The sequence below is a fragment of the Lates calcarifer genome, linkage group LG6, assembly GCF_001640805.2.
Source record: "Lates calcarifer isolate ASB-BC8 linkage group LG6, TLL_Latcal_v3, whole genome shotgun sequence".
Taxonomy (NCBI): Eukaryota; Metazoa; Chordata; class Actinopteri; family Centropomidae; genus Lates; species Lates calcarifer.
In genome coordinates this window covers 2,473,076-2,493,264 of record NC_066838.1, presented here as the reverse complement: position 1 = coordinate 2,493,264, position 20,189 = coordinate 2,473,076, and the positions used below count along the sequence as shown (strand labels likewise).

The 20,189-nt window shown below is 39.8% G+C and overlaps 3 protein-coding genes across 5 annotated transcripts in view; 2 read left to right on the top strand and 1 right to left on the bottom strand.

Moving 5' to 3' along the window:
* ikbkg (inhibitor of nuclear factor kappa B kinase regulatory subunit gamma) overlaps positions 1-20,189 on the top strand; it is a 61,838-nt gene that overhangs the window by 19,432 nt on the left and 22,217 nt on the right. The window contains 6 exon segments of the mRNA XM_051071019.1: positions 13,321-13,461; positions 15,150-15,415; positions 15,982-16,056; positions 16,139-16,240; positions 16,849-17,034; positions 18,074-18,135. Of these exon segments, the coding sequence (XP_050926976.1) occupies positions 13,323-13,461; positions 15,150-15,415; positions 15,982-16,056; positions 16,139-16,240; positions 16,849-17,034; positions 18,074-18,135 (830 nt within the window). The 5' untranslated portion in view covers positions 13,321-13,322.
* The window catches only part of tmed4 (transmembrane p24 trafficking protein 4), a 56,781-nt gene that overhangs the window by 26,180 nt on the left and 10,412 nt on the right, over positions 1-20,189 (bottom strand). The window contains exons 1-5 of one of the 3 annotated variants that reach the window (XM_018683073.2): positions 11,361-11,558; positions 9,722-9,822; positions 9,512-9,637; positions 7,821-7,967; positions 6,013-7,695 (exon numbers count right to left, since the gene is read on the bottom strand). The exons of 1 other annotated variant lie outside the window; for it this stretch is intronic. In XM_018683073.2, the coding sequence (XP_018538589.2) occupies positions 7,546-7,695; positions 7,821-7,967; positions 9,512-9,637; positions 9,722-9,822; positions 11,361-11,499 (663 nt within the window). In that variant the 5' untranslated portion in view covers positions 11,500-11,558 and the 3' untranslated portion in view covers positions 6,013-7,545. Of the gene's footprint in view, positions 1-6,012; positions 7,696-7,820; positions 7,968-9,511; positions 9,638-9,721; positions 9,823-11,360; positions 11,560-20,189 lie in introns of those variants that run through there. One more of the 3 variants, XM_051071021.1, reaches the window with a different exon arrangement.
* LOC108887619 (pyridoxal phosphate homeostasis protein-like) lies at positions 372-5,544 on the top strand. Its single transcript, XM_018683072.2, has 8 exons — positions 372-531; positions 1,166-1,273; positions 1,390-1,425; positions 1,518-1,593; positions 1,698-1,838; positions 1,957-2,099; positions 2,946-3,044; positions 4,318-5,544. Exons 1-8 carry the CDS (start codon positions 442-444, stop codon positions 4,507-4,509), a joined length of 885 nt encoding a protein of 294 aa, XP_018538588.1. The 5' UTR covers positions 372-441; the 3' UTR covers positions 4,510-5,544.

Here is a 20,189-nt window from a genome sequence, read left to right as displayed (position 1 = left end):
TAGAGAATCAGAGGGAGGGTTGTTAACAGGGATGGACTGTCATTAAGGGGAAGTGGAGCACACCATTTATATCAAGCGTGGGGTAAACGACAGAAACACCTCTATTAGCAATACAGTTCAATATCACCACAAACTGCATCCTCCAACTGCATCCTCCTCTTTAATGCTGTTTCAGTAAACAGTGAACATTGCAACCTTCATTAAGGATGATTTATTGCAGAACTGCATTAGTTTTAGGCAGATGTTCTCCATAAACAACTGAATGTATATTTCACTCGAGTAGTGTACGGCCTCGTTTTTTAAGACTAAAACACAGCGACAGGATCAATAGAGGGCGCTGTCTCATCGGTGCACTTCCTCAGGAGGACTTTTATTTTGAAAGCCGATTGTCGTCATCACAGACACGTTTCTTTACGTTCTATGTCGTAGACGTTTGACGGTATGTGGAAAGTAGCAATGTCGGAGGAGGTTGGGAAGGCTTTGCAGTCGGTAGTGGAGCGGGTGAACCAGGCGGCGGCACGGCGGCCCAAGGTAACTTGCAGCCCGGGAGGCTCCGCTCGGCAGCACCGCTGCCGTCGCTCCACACTCGGGGTCCAAAAAAGGGGTGCTGCGGCAGCACGACTCGTTATGTAAGGCTGCCAAACACCTCAACCTTTGGATGGGAGACAGTCGTGCTTGTGGCAGCACTTTCATAACACCATGCACGTTCTATTACTGGCAACATTATACGCGTGGGCGAAGGATGATAATTGTTTCAGACTGTATCTGCATGCACGTTGGTGTGCCTGTAAGCTACTTTTGGCACGATTTCATTCATTTGCGTTCGTTTGTAGGTTATTCATTTAACACGACCACGCTTTGACCAGCCCCTCCTCACACCACTCTGTGTGGAAGATGTCCACGCGTGAAGATGTCACTATCATGTGGTCTTCGCTTATAAAAATGGTATCTAGGTCAGAGCATGTAGGAATGTACAGCATCCTATAGTATTTAGACTTCCCTCAGTGGCTTGTCACCAAACATCAGCTTCATCATTGTTTTGCAAGATCCTGACGAGGCTGACTCACTGTTCTGCTTGAGCCAAAAGACCTCAGCTACCACACTGAGCCTCTCCACTGATACATTCACTGATACGGATGAAAAATGAGCCTTTGTCCTTCCTCAGACACTACCAGCAGTGCCGCCCCGCCTCGTAGCTGTCAGCAAGACAAAACCCCCAGAGATGGTTGTGGAGGCCTACAGACAAGGGCAGCGTAACTTTGGAGAAAATTACGTGAGTATGAAACACTGCTGGTCTGCATCACTCCCAACTTTCCAAATGTCACCGCCTGAGAGGAATAAAGCTGAGACATAATGTAGAGATTGACCTCATCCTGTGTCTCCTGCCAGGTTAATGAACTCGTGGACAAAGCTTCAGATCCTCTGGTGAGTTTGTATGTTTTATAAGGTAAAACAAACTTTCTCCCAACTGCAGTCTGTCATATAGTGTTACAGTTTGTTTTTTTTCCCTCATCCAGATTTTAGAATCTTGTCCAGAAATCAAGTGGCACTTCATCGGCCACCTACAGAAGAATAATGTCAACAAACTTTTGGGTAAGTGTCTGTCAGCTCTCCTGCCCTCACCTGTTGAAGCTGCAGCTGTGAAGCTGTGCAACTGTTCATAAGTCTTGTTCTGAGTCTTGTCTCCCTGCTCTCAGGTGTGCCAAACCTGTTCCTTGTGGAGACGGTTGACTCAGCGAAACTGGCTGACAGGGTGAACAGCTCATGGCAGCGGATCAGGGGAGCCAGCACACAGAGGTTAAAGGTCATGGTGCAGATCAACACCAGTGGAGAGCAGAGTTAGTGTTGACTTCATTGCTTTTTTTTTTTGTTGTTTTCATTCTGTAAGCTGATCACAAACACACTGTATGCACTGAGTCAGTTATTCACAAACAGTATGTCACATGCTTGTTGCAGGTAAACATGGCCTGCCACCAGAGGAGACGGTGAACACAGTAAAACACATTGTTTCCCAGTGCTCCGCCCTGCACTTCTCAGGACTCATGACCATTGGGCGCTATGGCTACAACCTCACCCTGGGCCCCAACCCGGACTTTCAAGTATAAAAGACACATTTTTTCTCCAACCCTTACATATTCTTATTTTGTTTATTAATACAAACTCACATGTACTAACCCTAAATTAATACATCTGTTCTTTCAGTCCCGTCTGTCAGCTCAGAGCAGATCGTTCTTAAACATGACAATCATGTACCAAAAAAATACCTGAAGCTTCAGGGCTTAAAACGCTACAAGCACTCTGACATCTGGTGGTTTACAAAACCTATGGAGCCTTTTGAGGCTTGGGCTGCAGCACTACAGCACCTCACTTATTTAAATATCTTTAGGCACTGCAGGTTATTATTAAATCTGTAATGCTGTATTAAATGTAGACAATATTGTGCAATATCCCACAGGAAAATGCACGCATAAGTTACCTTATTCTAGTCTAAATTACCATATTTCTCAGGTACTCTCTTTTCCTCTTATCCACCAATATAGTAATAGACCAAAACTTTCCAAATTGTCAAACTGAATTAAGCACTTTGTGAGGCACCAGTGACATTTGAGGATTCAGACGTCATCACTCTTGTGGTATTTCCCATTTCCTACAGGCTTGGACAAGCATTTGAGTTTCAGCATCATCTGCTTGTCTCTAACTAAAATTACATTAAAGTATAAAAGTACCTTTCTGAAAAAAACAGCTAATTCAAACCTTTTCCTCCAACTGAAACTAAAAGGAATTATTCTCTAGCAAGAAAAGAAAAATCATCGCAAAAAAAAGTGTGTGTATCTCAACTAGAGGTAGCCAGATAAATCCACCAAGCCAATATCAGCTTATTGCAGATACATATGTAACGATGAATGGTCACACTTGACCAAATCAACAAAGTGTCCTTGTTGCAGATGCTGCTGAGTCGGAGGCAGGAGGTGTGTGACAGTCTGAAGCTGCCTCTGGAGGAGGTAGAGCTCAGCATGGGTATGTCCACAGATTTTGAACATGCGGTGAGTATGTGTCATTTTTGCCTTTACGAATGTTTTATATCCTATGCAGAACATTATTGATGCCCTAGAATCATTAGACGAGATACCTTAGATATTTTATTCAAATTCTGTTTACATTGTGTGCTCTCTCTCTCTAAAGATCCTACCACTGATGATGTATCACCTGACCTATATTGTTGTGCAATTCCTACTTTAATTTTAAAAAAGCCCCCCCCCCCTTCTTTCTCAAATATTGAAGCAAATATCAGTAGGAATACAGAATAATAAATATCATAAGCAACTGAATTCTTGTTTGTGAACTGTAACCAGTATTGAATATTTGGAATTTAAAGACCGTCTATCTGAATTTTTTTATTTGAATTCCCCTCTGGGTCTGGGGATCCACAAATTCAGATAAAACATTCGAATGTCCACATTCAGAAATCTATAAACACCCTGTCAGTGGCTCTCAGCTCCAAGCCCACTGGGTCCAGTTTCCTAAAACAGGTGGACACTGGTTTTTAGCAGATATTACTCAACGGTGCATTATTTTGTTTGGGACTGGAGCTTTAGTGTGTATGTGGGGCAGCAGGACAGAGAGGTAGCAGAGAGATAACATCTAGTCAGAATTTTCTGTTTTGTATTTTGGTGTCAGAACTTCAACAATCCAATTCAACAGATTTTCTGACTTGACCTGAATTTTCATCAGTTTGAGTGGATTAAATAAATTATTTTTGATCCTGGACATTTGAATTTTCTATCTGAATTGAATTCTTTTTTAATCTGAGTTTGTGAACCCTAAAAGTACTTAAAAGTGGGAACTCCATCAATGTTAGTAATCAAAGTCTGTATAGGTCTTGAAGAGTACTACTGTATATATAAAAGAAATTGTGCAAAATCTTTTGTGGCTTTTGAAAGAGCTGTGTCAAGTCTGCTGCAGTTCCTCAAGTCAAGTTTAAAAATGAAAAAAAAAAAAGAAAAAGTCTGGGGAGTGGAGTTGAAAAGCAGTGATCTTATCAGACCTCTGTAGCCCACTCCCCAGGCTACAACCTTGCTGGAAATGTATTAGTTTTTACATTTCAACCAAGTTAAATTTCAAAATTAGGTATTCAGTTGCTGATCTGAATATTTGATTCCATAACAAAGAGCCTACAGCATGAACTTTATGTGATGAATGCATCTAAGCCATCATACTCTTAATTATACGGTGCACATGCTGCTAAATACAGACTCTAGCTGTCTGTGTTAACTGAATTTTTCTATGCTTACATGTGCACTCTCCCATATGTTTAAGATCGAGGTGGGCTCCACCAACGTGCGAGTGGGTAGCATCATATTCGGCAACAGGGAGTATCCCAACAGTGCGGCAAACACTCCAAATCCCAGTCCAGTGCCCAGCCCAGCTCCCAGCCCAGAGAAAACATCCAAGGTGGTGTCTGAAGAGGCTGCCAAGAAGATGCAGCACCTCACTGTGTCCGAACACTAAGACAAGCTTCTCAAGTGAAATACCTTTAAAAAAAAAATTTAAAAAATATTCTTCACATGCAGAATGAAGGGAGCAGTGAAGCAGATCATTTCCACACACCCATGTGGAGTTAGGATTGCAAAGTTCTTGCATAATTTTAAAGTGTATTTGCCTAATCACCGTCACTTTTTTGTGTGCCCTTCTTGCTCTTTCAAGCACTAAAAAGTGGCATTCGCTACAGAACTAGTTAAACCGTTTTTTAAAAGTAGTGTGTTACTAACCTTTAGTGCTCTGACTTCCTCTTCGTGGAAATCTCTCCTTCAAGATTACTGGATACACCACAGAGGTACAACCACTGAAAACATGATGACAAATGGAAAATGATTTCTCATGAGTTATGAGATGTGTTTGGAATTGTTGTGCTGGTGTGATATTTTCTACCTTTCCAACCCAACATGTGACAGTGCTGAAATGTACTTGACTGTGTAGTGTTCAGAGATCAGGAGTACCAGACAGTACAATGTACCGTTTTTGTTGTACAGATGAAACAAAGACTTGATTTAATAAATCATTTATCCCTTTATAATGACACATAGTATTGTGCGTTTGATATTGTTTCGTACGGTGTGCCAAACATGTCAAATCTCTATTCTTGATATTAACAAATTCAAGAGTAAACCTGAGGAACCTGTTTTGTTTTTGTGTAACAGTGTTGTGTTTGTGCTATGATGTGGTACATTGTTGGAGATGAGAGCGTTGCACCCTAACCTATGCAAAGTGGTGATCTTGTTTCAACATGTTCTCAAGTAGATTTTTACACTGCAGCTGTGATGGTGTCGCAGTGGTTTCTTCAAAGATGTCACATGGTTAGTGTGTTTTCCTGTCTCCATGAGAAGTACGATCATTGTCAATGACTTTTAAAAAAAAAAAAAAAAAAAAAAAAAGCTCAGTCAACTTGTGGTTAAATGTGGTTGCTGTCCAAACAAGGCCTTTGAGCATTGTTCAGTTTGGAATCTGGCTCTGAGGGAAGCCAAGCAATAAATTTTACTGTTAAAAGATCAGCCTTTTGCTGTGTATTTCTTCTAATTAAAAGATAACTGTCATATTTTTGAACCTGAGTCTTTTCATTTGATGCATTTGGTGCAGTATTGAGCAAGAACAGTGTACCCAGCAACCACTAACAGCTGCTGCAGTGTAATCCAATAGGGCTACTGTCCGTATTAAAATACGTACAAGTGTTTTTGCTGCTGAGAGGCTCAGATTATTCCAAGTGTCTTGACAACATTATGGACAGGACTGCAAAGATAGAGCTTCTTTAGTTAAGAGTGAGACCCTTTTTTAAACCAGAAACATCACTGTACAAACAGGTGGCTGGAATACAGCAGCCTCTATCTGTTGGTTTGTTTTTGTCTGGTACTTTTACCTATGTAAAGGATCGAAATACTTCTTCCACCACACACAGGTTCAAATATACCAGAGTTATCCTTTAAGAGAAAGTGGCACAGAGAAGATCTGAGTCAGTGGTTCGGCCAAAGTTTCTTTATTAAGCACATGGAGGTGGCATCCAGAACACAGTAAAAATTGGAAAACTTTAAGAGTGTTACTTAAACAACTTTAAAAAGAATTTAGTCCCCTAACATATTGCATCTCAAGAATTGGACTTAAATCGAAATTTTGCATGTAAAAAAATCAACTTTGTTAAAACTGGAACCCACTGACTCATTATGTTTCTTTCTAATGACAAGTTCTTCCTCATTAGGAATCTAAATTAGCAGAAGTTGCAAAAGTATTAAAATGCTGTCCAGCATTATTAACAGAAATAGCTCATAAAAATTACAACACGTTACTAAAGCTCAGCATTAAAACACAGGCTACAGCTGCTCAATAAATAGGTTCTGATGAAACAATAACAAAAACACAAAAACCTGGTAACACAACTAAAACAAACTCCAAGACCTGAAGATCATTCAATCCATGTAAAAGGCATTAGAAAGTGGACAGGACAGTCAGTAAGCTATACCTGTTATTTACAACATACAGAGGAATCCTGTTATTCATAGACAAGTATCACAAACTCTATCTACAGACCCAGCTCTGGTAAAATATACAGGAAACTGGACTCTAGCTAGAAACTATACATAGTCAGTAGAAGGATGGATGGTAACAATTCATTCTGACGCCCCATTTCACAGTTATAAGCAGCATATAAACGGTAAATAAAAAATGGTTTACAACACACTATCATGTAGTTGTAATCAGTCAGTTTAAGTGTTTCCCTTTTAAAGATTATTTAACGGTTTATTTATCAGTTACTAATGCTTCATGGGAGGTTAGATACACTGATAAACACTTCAAATGTCCTCCATGATACTTACAACTATGTTACAGGGTGTTAGAAATCATTTCTTATGTACTTCTTATAAATGCCAAATACATGGGTTTAAGTAAAATGTTATTAAATGTACACATAAGGAATCATGGCCTGTGTGTGTGACCACTTGGTGAACACAGCTGAAAGCATATGTTCAGGAAGTTACAAAATCTGGAAATAAAACACACAAACAATGACAAACCATGGCCTAAATAAAATCAGGTGTCGATAAATTAATTTGTTATTACTTGTAACAGCTTTAACATTCTCATAGTTACACATCTACTGCAGCAGTCATTCACTCCTCTATGACCATAAAACCAATCTCAGTTCACTAATGTCTCTGCTTCTGGTTGTACAGGGAGATAGAAAAATGACGTGTCCAGTGTTGTCAAGAAAACATGATAAACACAACAAGGAAGGCAATTGGAATGGTGTGCTATTGTGTTGCTGCTAATGGAAAAATAACAACAGCTCAAAACATTTACAAGAAAAAAACACATTGCCCAGGGTTGATAACTGCCTCTGTGAATTTGCTAGTATCGTTTATGGCTGATATTAAGACCACACGTCTCCTCCTGGATGTGTCTGTGGCTCTGTGGGTGGGCGTCTCTTTGTTCCGGTCAGTCAAGACTGTCTACTCATGTTATTGTTGTTTCCTGATGCTGCCATTGCTCAGGCAGACATTACACCAGTTTCTTGGCCTCAAAGAAGCTCTTGAGGTGCTTCATCTGCCAAATCCCGGTGACGATGAGGATGAGCGTCTGAGCGATGGACCACCAGAGAACGCGCTGGTTGGTGCTCTCGCTCGTCATGCGAAAGCGCTCCTCGCGATACTGTAAAACACATCACAGGATGAAGTCACTAGAGCTGTTTAACGGCCTAAGCAGTAACTTTAACTACTAAAAAAACGTAAAGATGTCATCTAAACATGACATGGTATACATGTATTTTTACTGACCCTCTGGTAGTTTTGCTCCTTCTGGATCTGTTCTACTTGGTCCAGAAGCTGTCGGACTCGCAGCTGCAGTTCGGTGAGTTTGTCTTTAGCTGCAATTTCAGGGTAGTTGTTGGTATGTTCTCCGACCTGAATATCCAGATGCACTCTCTGCAACATTGGGACACAGACTGTTTGAAATCCACATGCTTGTATTCTGTACAAGTGCAGAGCAAGTGCTTACATGAATAAGACTTGATATTTTGGACTGACAAACAGAATTGATCGATCAACACATCCATAATAAAATAAACTGTTTCAAATCATTCTTGGTGTCTCATGTAGAACTGCAGATTAGAGTGTCTGACTGGTGTGCAACATTAGACTGCATTTTAAGAAAACGGGAAATGAAAAATCGCATCGGAGCAAATGAGGTGTCCAATATCAGGTGAAACTAATGAATGTACATTCAAGTTAACTCTAAATGAATATGATCAGACTAAGTTATGTCTGGTTTAAGATCAGGATCACAGCAATTCACAATAAAGAAAACAGACCTGTAAAGATAAAACTGTGTAATGCTCACTGCCACAGAGCAGCATTTAATGCAAGAAAAGCCAGAAACCAGCATCATGAACAAAGCAAAAGAGCTGCAGACCTGTAGTGAATTCTTAGCTCAGTTTGTATGAGTAATGTGATTTATCTCTGTATGATAAATGTTAAAACCTCACCTCACTTCAGAGAAGATCAGAGTACCTACGCCTAAGAGCTCTTGCAGATTGACTAAAACATTTGTAATTGCTTATAATAGTGAAAAAATAATGGTATTACGGGGAAATTATATAAGGCAACACTGGGGGAAAAAAGATATAAAAATGCCTGTGGAGTGGCTACAAGCCTGGTAAACCTGGATTTTTGTTGCATAATCATTCTTATGCACAAATCCAAATTAACTGGAACTCACTCATTCTTGCTGGAGGGAGAGTAGCTCTGCACTGATGGACAATACCCACAAATTTTGTTATTGCTAATAATTAACACACTTGCACTTTATCTTTGTTGCACCTGGTAAGATGGGACAAATAACACTGTCATCATATTTACTGGGACATTAAATTCAATGAGTTGATGTAATTCCCAGCATTGCTTTCCCTAGTTTCAGCCTGAGCAAAGAGCTAATGAGCCAGAACAACTGGAAATACCAGAGTGAGCGTGAAGAGAGAACAAATCGCAAAAATGCAGTGCATTTAAAAGCACATATGTTCACTGTAGTATTTTGCAGATAATTGAAATCTCATGTCAATTCTTTTTTAGTCTTCAGTGCAACCTGGGCCAAAATGTGATAAAACTGACATGTACTACAAGTCTAACTACTACTAAGTCTCAGTTTCAGTCAAAGTGATTTTAACACTGCTTTAGTCTGAGACAGACTTAAGCCTAAAACTAACCTGACCAAGACCAAGTTAGCCTGGAGAGATAGGTTTCCACGGTAACTCCAATTGTCAGACTTAAACAGACTTACTGAAGTCTGAAGTCTGATTTAATAGGTGCTCCTATTCTATGAAACAGACCTCAGTGTGTACAAATGAACATGCTGTCAAAGTTCCAGTGTCAATACGTAGAACATGGGGTCAACACGGGTCATTATTAACCAACGATTGAAGGAAAATAACTAGTCAACCAGTTAAAAATCAAAACAGTAACTATGTTCATACCAGTTTTCCACCTGCAAACAGAGCCATCTTGGTGGAGTTGGAGTGCAGACAGATCTGATGTTCTCCAGGAGTGTGGGAGGTGAAGGTGAACCGTCCGTCTGACCCATACTGACGAGAGAGGATAATCTGGGAGAGTTGGAAGAGAAAAATCTTTAGACTCTATTTTGTATGGGTGTGTTTTATTTACATTATTACCTCCTCTATCCATACCTTTGTATCTGGATCCTTGATCTCGACATGCATCCCAAGTCCAGGAGTGGATGGGAGGAAGGAACTGGTCTGTTTGTCCCACAGCTGAGTCCTGTACTTTCCTGTCAAACAGGTAAATGAACACAGACACATGGCATCAGGTCATCCAGTAGCTATTCAAAGGACAGCACCAAGTTTGCATCATTACTAATACCAATAGAATTAAAATTATAATGACAATATTATTAGTTGAGACAGTAATACATAAAATGGGGGTATTCAACATCATATCACCTACAGTGCTAGAAATATAAAAACACATAAAATATGAAGTACATAAAGTAAATCAAATGCAATTAAACATACACAGATGAAAAAAGAATGAAGAAAATGGCAGGTTTCAGTTTTAGTAATGTTGAAGCCAACTTTTCCAAGCATTCATGTGTGAAGCTTATCACAATCAGCTCAATATCTTTACATGTTAGAAAATCTCTGCTTTAAAGTGGAACCTCACAGATAAATTATCCAGGCAGACATTGCAGACATATCTGTAGCTATATGTATATGTTGGTAACTAACTGTAGGTATATGGCAGGTAACTACTTTAGTACAGATATGCCAGTGGTAGGTCACACCAGTCCACCAGTGACAAAACATGTTCTATAACTACAAAATGAACCAATCAGAACATACTGTCTCACTTTATAACCTACATTAGCAGATTTTTTTGGCCACTTGGGGGCAGGAACAAGCTCTAATCACAGCACTGACTTTTTATCACCTTACGAGGATGATATTGAGAACTTTTTAACAAACAGTTGCTTATTGACACATCAAGCAGACACAGATTAATATTAGCATTCATCTGGATGTGTGTCTCTGGCTGGGGAATTGCAGAGTTGGTGATAGTTGTCTGACTGCTACAAGTGACACACAAGTCAGAAATTGTTAAAGATGAATGACAGCAGTATTCAGTGTTTGCATAAAAAAATAAAATGGATGTGATACAATGTTTGAAACTGGTAGCACCATCATATACAGAATTCTAGATGACCTCTGACTATTTTCTGTTTATAGCCCTTGTTCAGATGCATGTAATGGTGGGAGTTATCTTTGACTGTATTGCGAAGGTTAAAGACAAACAGAATGCTCAATGTAGGAGGTGCTGATTCATATTTAGTTTCAGGTGGAAAATACTGCCTATTTACTGTGAGGTGTGAATCTCATTTTGCGAGTTCCTGATATCTACTATCATCGACAAGGAAACAGCTGTCGTGAAGGAAAGGTAAGTTAACGATAAAACTTTTTTTCAATGCACTTTTGATCACAGTCTCATTAAATGCAATGGCATAAATCAATCACTTAATTTGTGCGCCTTATGGTATTTATTACAATTATTAATCTGCATGTAAAGTTCAGGTGTAATGCTATCGCTCACCGAGAAAATCTCTGCGAAGTAAAACATTAACCAACCGTCACAAAAACTACAGAACATTTCAGTGTTTTGCATCTTAGGACTTGTAAGCAGCCTGAATACTATGAACTCGACGCCTTTCTGTCGGTACAACTGTCACATTCAGTGCAGCATATTTGCTGGAGCCAGCTGTTAGCATGCATTGCTAGTTAGCTGTGTCCAGGTAACGACCCCACAGCAGCTTACCAATAACCATGGTCTCATCTGGAATTTCCTCAATGAAGCATTTTTTCTCCGTCTCTCCTATGTGGAAATAGAGTGCGTGACTTGGATAAATCCAAGCTAATATTAAAAGAAGTCCAGCAGCAGGAGTAGAGAGCATCATGTAGCCTCTTTCACTTTGCGCACATCAGCACAGGAAGCTCCGTTGCTGCGGCTAACTGACGTCACCTCCCAATGCGAAAGAAGGAAGGGGGATTTCCTGATACTTTAGGATAATTTTCCCCTCAGTTTAGCGTTTCAGGCGACACTCACTCCCAGATTGGATACTCCCCACGTTAATCAAGAAGACACATCAGTTTATGACAGCCACTGTGATGAAAAAATCTTGTTAAGTAATCATAATGAGAAACTTCCTCATCTCAAAATAATGACTCATTATTATTTAAAAAACTTAATTTAAAAAAATTAGTGTCTCAAAGTAGTGACTAGCATTTAAAGATAATGAGAAACTTTGTGACTTGGTAGTACTAAGTCATTATTTTGAGTAAGTTTCTCATCATAATGACTTGGTACAGTCTTTTTTTTTTTTTTTCAAATCACAGTAGTAGAAATGGACTTCCATAGAAGATTGGATCAGTGATTGGATTGAAAAAATATTAACTTACAGTCAACATTCAAGCTTTTTGAGGAGCTTTTAACTACACCCCATGTTCTCTGTTTGCTCAGCATTGTTTTCACTGATCAAAAATCAAATGAGAAAAATCTTCAGCAAACTCTAGATTAATATTGTATTATGTATGCTGGAGGGCTTGGATTTAGGATCAGAGAATTGAGTTGATATTTTAAAATAATCTATGACAAACATGTTGTTCAGCCTGACAACCAAACCTAAAAGGAGAATTCTACAATGCCATCCCTAAATATCAGGATCTGAGTATTCTTGAGCAATTGTGAAAATGATTTCTTAGACATGTTGTATACAGAGTATATTTGGTCTAACAAAGTGGATAATGGTTATATCTGCAGGCTGGGAGGAAGTTCTGCCTGAGATACTAAACTCGGGGTAAAATCGATCTATGCATTTCCTGAGCTAACAACAGTCGTCTCGGTTTTGACAGCTAACCTCATCCCATCCTAAAATCTTTCAGAGTTTTGGGATAGCGTAATGAAATTTAGCTATCCCGGGATATATACAGTTCGCTGAGGTAGATCCGAGTTTATGTCAATCAACGAGTATCTCAGATTAGCCTTCTACTGTTTTGCTGAATTATCCGAACTAGCTAGCTCTGAAGCTAAATCGCTATCTAGCATTAGTCAGCTCTCCAACGTTGGATAAATAACGTTGTGCAGGTTGTATGTGACTGACAGCTTGGGTGCCTCTTATTGTGGACAACAAAACTGAAAAAGAAGAAGGGGTAAGAGGAGTCTCGTACCTGTAATGTTGTAACGTTAGCTGTCAAATTAATTTATAATGTGTACTGAGGACAGATTTGTAACGTTAGCTGTATTAACGAGTTTGTCATGTTCTTTTTATTCTATGACCGTTTTGACACTGACGAGCTCTGGTTTACTTTTGTTTATGCTGTAAACACAAATGTAAAACAAGGCTTGTGTCTCAGTCGAGCTCTTTGCCTCATGGTACTGGGGATGACGTAATGTTTTCCTCCCCTACACAGTTACCTGTATGAAGGTTTACAGCATAAAGAAGAGTACTGACACCTCACCAGTGTGTCATTAGACAAAGCCTATCAGCAGGTCAGACGGCCTCCTCAGGCATAATAGGGATGAGGATTTTGACGAGGATTAAATTGAAAGTGAAAGTTGGTGTCTCAGGCCGCCTAACGGGATGAGGCGTGCTACGCCATGTGTCTGAATGTAATGATAAATGCAGGCATTGATATTTATGCAGTAAGTTTTTTAATGTCAATAACAATTTAATGACTTGCGTATGAATGTAGATAACACTGTGCATGTGTTTGTACAGGGATGGTGCAGCCCCAACCCGATGGCCCAATGCAGTGGGACATGTCAGGAGAGGAGAGTGGAGGGGCCCTCAGGGTCCCACCAGAGCTGGCTGCCAATGAAGTGGTGACCAGGTTACTGGGTGATAACCAGCAGCTTAGAGGTAGGACATATTGGCATATTTTACAGAATTAAAGCAATATCCACTCAACTCAACGCACAGTCACCGGCATGTGATGCTAGAGCTTGGCATTATTGATGGTATCAAACAGGATATTTACAATGATGGTGCGGGGTGGTATTAACAGTTCATTCAAAAGATCGTTTTATGAAAGTATAATGAGAAAATAATGTGCATAATGTGGGCAGTGCAAATGTAGAGGTATTCATTGTTTATTAGCTCCTCTACCCAATGCACTGTACTATTTACCTCTAATTGAACCACTCACACACACACTCACACCAATGGAAGCAAGCTACCATGTAAAACTATCAGTGGCAGCAACTTGGGCTCAGTGTATTGCTCAAGTTTGATATATGGACACAAAAAACTTCTAAACATGCTAACTGAACAACCTGTTCCAGCTCCTGATGCTGATGCTTACAAGCCTATGTAACTATTGTTAAATTGCTGTCACTGGAGCCACAAGTGGAAGTTATGTACAATCTATGCAAAAATGTAGCGCAAATGCAGTGAGCACAAGTGGAGGAGAATCAAGAACTCAGCAGGCTGCTCTAGTAATGTCAGTCACACAGCAGTATCTCTCTAAAGTTTAAAATTGGCCATAAGAAGCTATTTTGAGCCATTCTGTGTCAAATCAGACAGAATCCAGGGAAGTGTTTGCAGCCTCAGATTTTGTTCGCAGTTTGTCTGTACAGTGTTTCAGTCCCTGAAACTAAAACCTGTAAAATATCTTTGTTCAATTCCAGTGTTTACACTTTACCTGGTAAGCCATGTTTGAGCTTTAATGTCTTGAAACATATTATTCCCAACCTCATTAAAGATGGAAGACAAACATGTTCTCAGTATGACTGAACCATTAAAGGTTTGTACTGCATGCCTGTTCATTGAAGTTCCCAGATAAGGAAAAAAGTCCAAAGTTCCTAAATGAAAGTGATAATGAAGGGAGGGATTATTTTGTACCTGTATGATATCAGTCATTATTTTTTCTTCAAATACAATGCAAGATGCATTCTTTACTATCAGGGCCTCATTATAGAAGAATGATGGGTGATTTATGTACTAGAAATTACATGTAATGAAAACAATGATCCATTAAACGTATAACTTTAACATCAGGACTAATTTGAGTATATGCTTGATGTTTTCTTGATTTGACTGTGTGGACATGTTTCAATATGCTTACTAGTACAAATTCCATATATAGCTTTCTAACATGCACACTGTAAAATTACACTTATAAACACATCCAAGCTTTTATGTGAAAACACATTTAGATTCTCCCACTGGAGACTGAGAGGGCCATTTAGGATTCCACCTGTTCCTCCTTATACCAGAGGTTTTACCAAAATATTTCACTTATTTGCAATATCCAGGACCTTAACAGAGACACACCTCTGACCTCTGACCTCACACCTCTCATACTGAAAACATGTCTATCCGTTATTCTATGACACAGTTCTTCAGTAATCATGGCGATACTGTGGAAAAACGTGTAATCCTGAAATGGATGTTTTTCTTGCTGTAGGTAAAGTCTGGTTTCTTATCACAGCATTGGTTTAAACAGTGGCCTGCCTGTATTTCATTTTACTTGTTGTTGAAGCTGTTTCTATGTGTCAGACATATCAATCTCCTAACTTTCCCTTTACCTTCACCTTTCTGTGCTCCAGAGGCCTTGCGGCGGAGCAACCTCGCCTTGCGTCAGCGCTGTGAGGAGATGGAGGGATGGCAACGAAGGACAAGAGAGGAAAGAGAATTTCTCAGCTCTCGTTTCCAGGAGGCCAGGGCCCTGGTGGAGAGGCTGGCTCAGGAGAACCACTCCTTAAAGGGTCTGGTGAATGGACCTGCCTCCTCCTCTAACCACTGCTGCAGCTCCAGCCAAACCGAAGACCAGCAGGGACGCCCTGTGAGGAATGGCCCGCTTGATGGACCGCAGGTTAGCTAACCGAGGTTCACATATCCATCCATCATTCCATCCATCCATTCACACATCCTCTTGCTTATATTTACACATTGTAAGATTATTTTACATTGTGCTATGTTAGTTACACTATTACATAGCTCTCACTGTTATTTTATAATTCTGTGTTGGCATGTATATGCAGAGATTACAGTATATATTATTTCACCTTTTTGTTTTTACAAATTGAGTTTGTTTTGTGCTCATATTCCATTTACACACAGAGTCCTATTGCTCCTATGATACTTACTGTCATTTTGCCACATTTGTAAGTGCATATCAGATGTGTGGCAACATGCAAATGTAGCTCACAAGCCAATCATATTTAAACATTTACAAATAGAGATAACCTGTAGACACAAATTTGTGTAACAGCCAGTGTCCACCATCATGGCTGCAGGTTCCATCTGAGGATGTTCTTCAGATGGAAGAAGGCTGTGGAGATTTTTGACTTCAGCAACAAAGGATGTAATAAATCCTGCATTAGAATTTCATCTGCTGAACAGTGGACATTGAAGCCACTTATTTCTGTTGTCTTTCAGACTCTAGATCAGAGGGAGAGGAAGAGAGTTGAGGAGACAGATCAACACACGCAGACCACACCTCCTCGCAGCCTGGTACGATGCCTGACTCTGTTTTTGGTTTTAGTTTTGATGTAGTTGTGTATTTTTCATCTAACAGGTCTGTCTGTGTGTCTAGGGTGATGCAAGTGTGCATAGCTCCTTGAGCAGCACCCTCCCCACTCCCCCCACCTCTTTATCAGAGGTACTGGGGGAGCTAATGGGCAGGGAAAATGGCCAGGTGAGACTGCTCACTGCATCCTGATTCCACCAATCAGATCCCTGAGACTTACCTAAATTAGTCTTCACCCCACCTTATCTGTCATCGCATTCAGGCAGGTCAAAAGTCCTGACTTCCTGTTCGGAAAAATGATACTGGACAGCCTGACAACTCAGATTTTTATTCAAAACCTAACACTCATCACTATGCAGCATTTAAAAATCTAAAGTGATAAACTTTACACTGGTAGCATTATGGGAAACTGTGTTCTACATTTGGCAATGTAAATCATGAGGTTGTCCATGATTTTTCGTTTGACTTCGAGCAGGAACACTGGATTAAATGGTGGTTGGGCACCGAAAATTTCTTTGCTTCTTACTGTGGATGGAGCACAGTATACACAGATGGTAGCACTGTTAACACCCACCAATTTATCCCTCCTTACAATTCCTCTCTGCTTCTATAAACCTATGTGTTACCTTACATCTTGGTGTATTTCTACTTTTTTGCTCGACGTCTGTCCTCCAGCCCAGGGTGAATGCGGCCTGTCACTGTTCCCTTCCCTCCCGTCATCTCGTCTCTGCATCTGTTCATCTCTGGTCCTTTCACTTTGACATCTTTCTCCACAGCCCGTGGAAGGTGCTAACGAATTCCTTCAGTTGCTCAAGAGCCATAAAGAAAAACTGGAGGAAGGGATGAGAGAGCTGAGGAGGAAGAATGAAGAGCTGGAGAGGGACAGAGACGAGGGAGAGAAAGAGAGAGAGCGGATGCGTCGCTGCATTGACCAGCTACGAGCCAAATTGGCCCAGGCACAGGTGACACCATGACCCCAGCATGTAGAAGTTCTACCCTAGGAACCAGTGCAGTACTGCAGTACTAAGCTAACCAAGCTAGCTTTCCATTTCGAATTGAAGTGGTACCCCAGTAGTTATTGGACCTGTGCCTTATTTGTTGTTGATAGGGATCAACATTTTTGGAATCTGTGCAGTATTGAGCAAGAAGGGCAGGGTAGGCAGGTTACACTGTTCTTGCTCAATAATGCACAGATTCCAAAGATTTTTTATTTCTATCAGTCATTTACACCCAAGAACATGGGAAATTGAGGCCAAGGTTCAAAGGTCCAGAGTTACCCTTTAAGTGTAAATGAATGATTACTATATGCAGCCATAATGTTGAGGGACTCACAAGAGACACACTAAAAAAAGTGGTTAAAATTGAAGCAGCAAAGACCCAACATATCCTGACTTTCAGTGCCTAGTATGGGTAAAACTACAAAAAAACCTGTAAAAACTGGATCCCACATTTCCCAAAATGCAGGTAATACCATCTTTTCATTAAAACTTCCCCATTTGATGTGTCCATGTCTGTCAGACTCAAAAATAGAAAATAGAACATTAAATGAAAGGCTAAATGCTGCCATAAGTAGAGAAGAGAGAGAACTGGTGAATGAGGCTTACTTAAAAATGAATATGTTTGTACAAGTGCTTCTTGTTCTATTGTATGTTCAGTAGTGCACAACATAATCAAATCAGACAGAGCTAGTGAAAATATCAGTTATATTAATAGTAACATATCAACATAATAGATTTGAAATTAAAATGAGAATAATTTTCCCTGATGTGTGTGTCTTAGAATAGACTGCATTTTATGATTGAGTAATATGAAATTGTTCTAGAGAACTAATTTCCCAGCTCCACTTGCTTTCATGGCTATCATTTCGTACATCTTGTCTGTCACATTCAACTGCTTGTGAATGACGTCTCTATGACCAATAGAAACGTTGTGATTATGGACAGGTACAAGAATCTGCTAATTTATCTGTGATCTAAAAAACTTGCATGAATGTTTTCACAGGCAAGCAATGTTACTGAGGAGGTTGTTCAACATCGCTCCGAGGCACAGCACTCTTCTGACTGGTATGACGCATTTTCCTTTCTAATGAAAAATACTTCTGTGCATTATTTGAAACTAACAGCACTAAACTCACTTCTGTGTTTAACTAGTTGTCATTAGCAGCTTTTGGACGGAGTGCTGTTTGATAAACAACTATATGATGTATCCACAGACAGTTCTTCTGTGAGGCATAAGGAAGGAAACTTGCATGCTTTTTTATTCCTCACTTTTGAGATGTCCTCCTCCTCCTCTTCCCTCTCCTCCTCTTGCCTTTTCCAGCTCTAGCCTGGCTAAACTCACAGAGCAGCTTCAGGCCACACAGGGCAGGTGAGCCCACAGCTCTGTGTGGCTTTCTCTTTCTTCTTGTGTGCATGTCTGCTGTCTATACTTCCATCTCTTCCTCTAACTTTTTAACTCATTTTGTTTGCTGTATGTAGGTTTTATAGTTTTATAAGAGTATACTTGTTCAGCCTGCACAGTATAGGTATACTATGTATGTGTCACCATGCAGGTTAAGCAGGTGCTGGATGACTGTGGTTTGTCTTATCACTGACTCTTGAACACAGGCTGAAAAAATGTGTTCATGTTAAAGTGGCAAAGTGAGTTCAGCAGTATGACATCATATGATATTTATGTAGATAAAAATGTGAGCTTAAAATGGAAAAGTGGCTGTTGTATGAAAACCAAAAGAACAGACCGGCCATTTGTCATTAGAAGATATAAAGGGCTGGATAGAAACCAGAGGATCTGCAACCTCTCTAATTACAGTTGTTGGAGAGATGAACATTATATTTTATTTGAATGTAAGAATATAAGCATAATGAGATATAGAGATAGGTATTTGCCAAAGTATTACCTAAACCACTCCGTCTATGTTTAAATTCATTTTGTTATCATAATCAGATAAGACAAAGGTTATATATAAACTTTTTGAAGGATGCTCTTTATTTCTTTTACTTTAGCCATGCTGTGCCATCATTTTGTTGTTATTGTCTGTACTGTTTGTGCTCCATACCATTTGATCCATGGTCCTGAGTCACAGTAAATCTATCTGAGTCTGAAAAACTTTAACAGTGATATGATTAAAACAGACAGCTCTGTTCACCCACTGTCATTCAATTTACATTCCGACAACTGAGCTACTCACAAGACACACAGAGTACAGTTTTTTGTACACAGAACCATCTTTGTTCAAGTATAAATTTACAGACAAATTAAATAGATACCAAATTATTTCTTTTGTGTGGCAAAAGTCATAGAATCAGCTGGTTTAATTTTAACATGTGGTGCTGTGTAAGCCACTACCATGGCCAGTAGTGAAAAGTAAACCAGAAAATGAAGCACTTAAAATTAACTCCATGACAAACTACAACATCATAAACCTACCACTGTAATCAAATAAATGCAAATTATAAATCATTCAGATTTAATTTACTGCAGTAATACATACTGTATGTGTGTACTGTATATATACAGTATACTGTGTATATATACAGCTTAAAACCTGTGTCAGTGCTAGGGTTACCTGACAGTAATGAATCTGTTGTTCCTGTAGGTATCGGGAGCTGGAGGAGAAGCTTGATTACCTGCAGAAGAGTTCAGCTCAGCGGGGACAGAACTGAAGCTCTGCTCAAACAGAAGGACAAGGACTGTGCTCAGGTATGAAAATGATGGCACTGTAACCAGCAGTCTTAAAATACCAAGTTAGTTCAATACCTTATAACATTTTGTATATTTGCAGATGGCCAAGGACTGTGAGGCTCTGAAGGCTCAGGCAACTTCCCTCCTAGGAGAACTGAACGAGAGACAGAGCTGCTTAGAGAAAAGCGAGCATGAACGCAAAATATTGGAGGAAAAGTAAGGTGTCACTTCACTTCAACATAAGTATATACAGTATATATTTATGCATATGTCCATGTCCAACTGTGGGCGCGCATGTGTGCTAATGTACATGTCTTTCTCTTCACTCATGTGTAGGCTGTGCAGTAAGCTGAAGGCCCTGCAGGCAGCAGAGCGAGAGCTGGAGCAACAGAAGAAGCAGCATAATGTGGCAATGGACAAGCTGCTGCTGCAGACC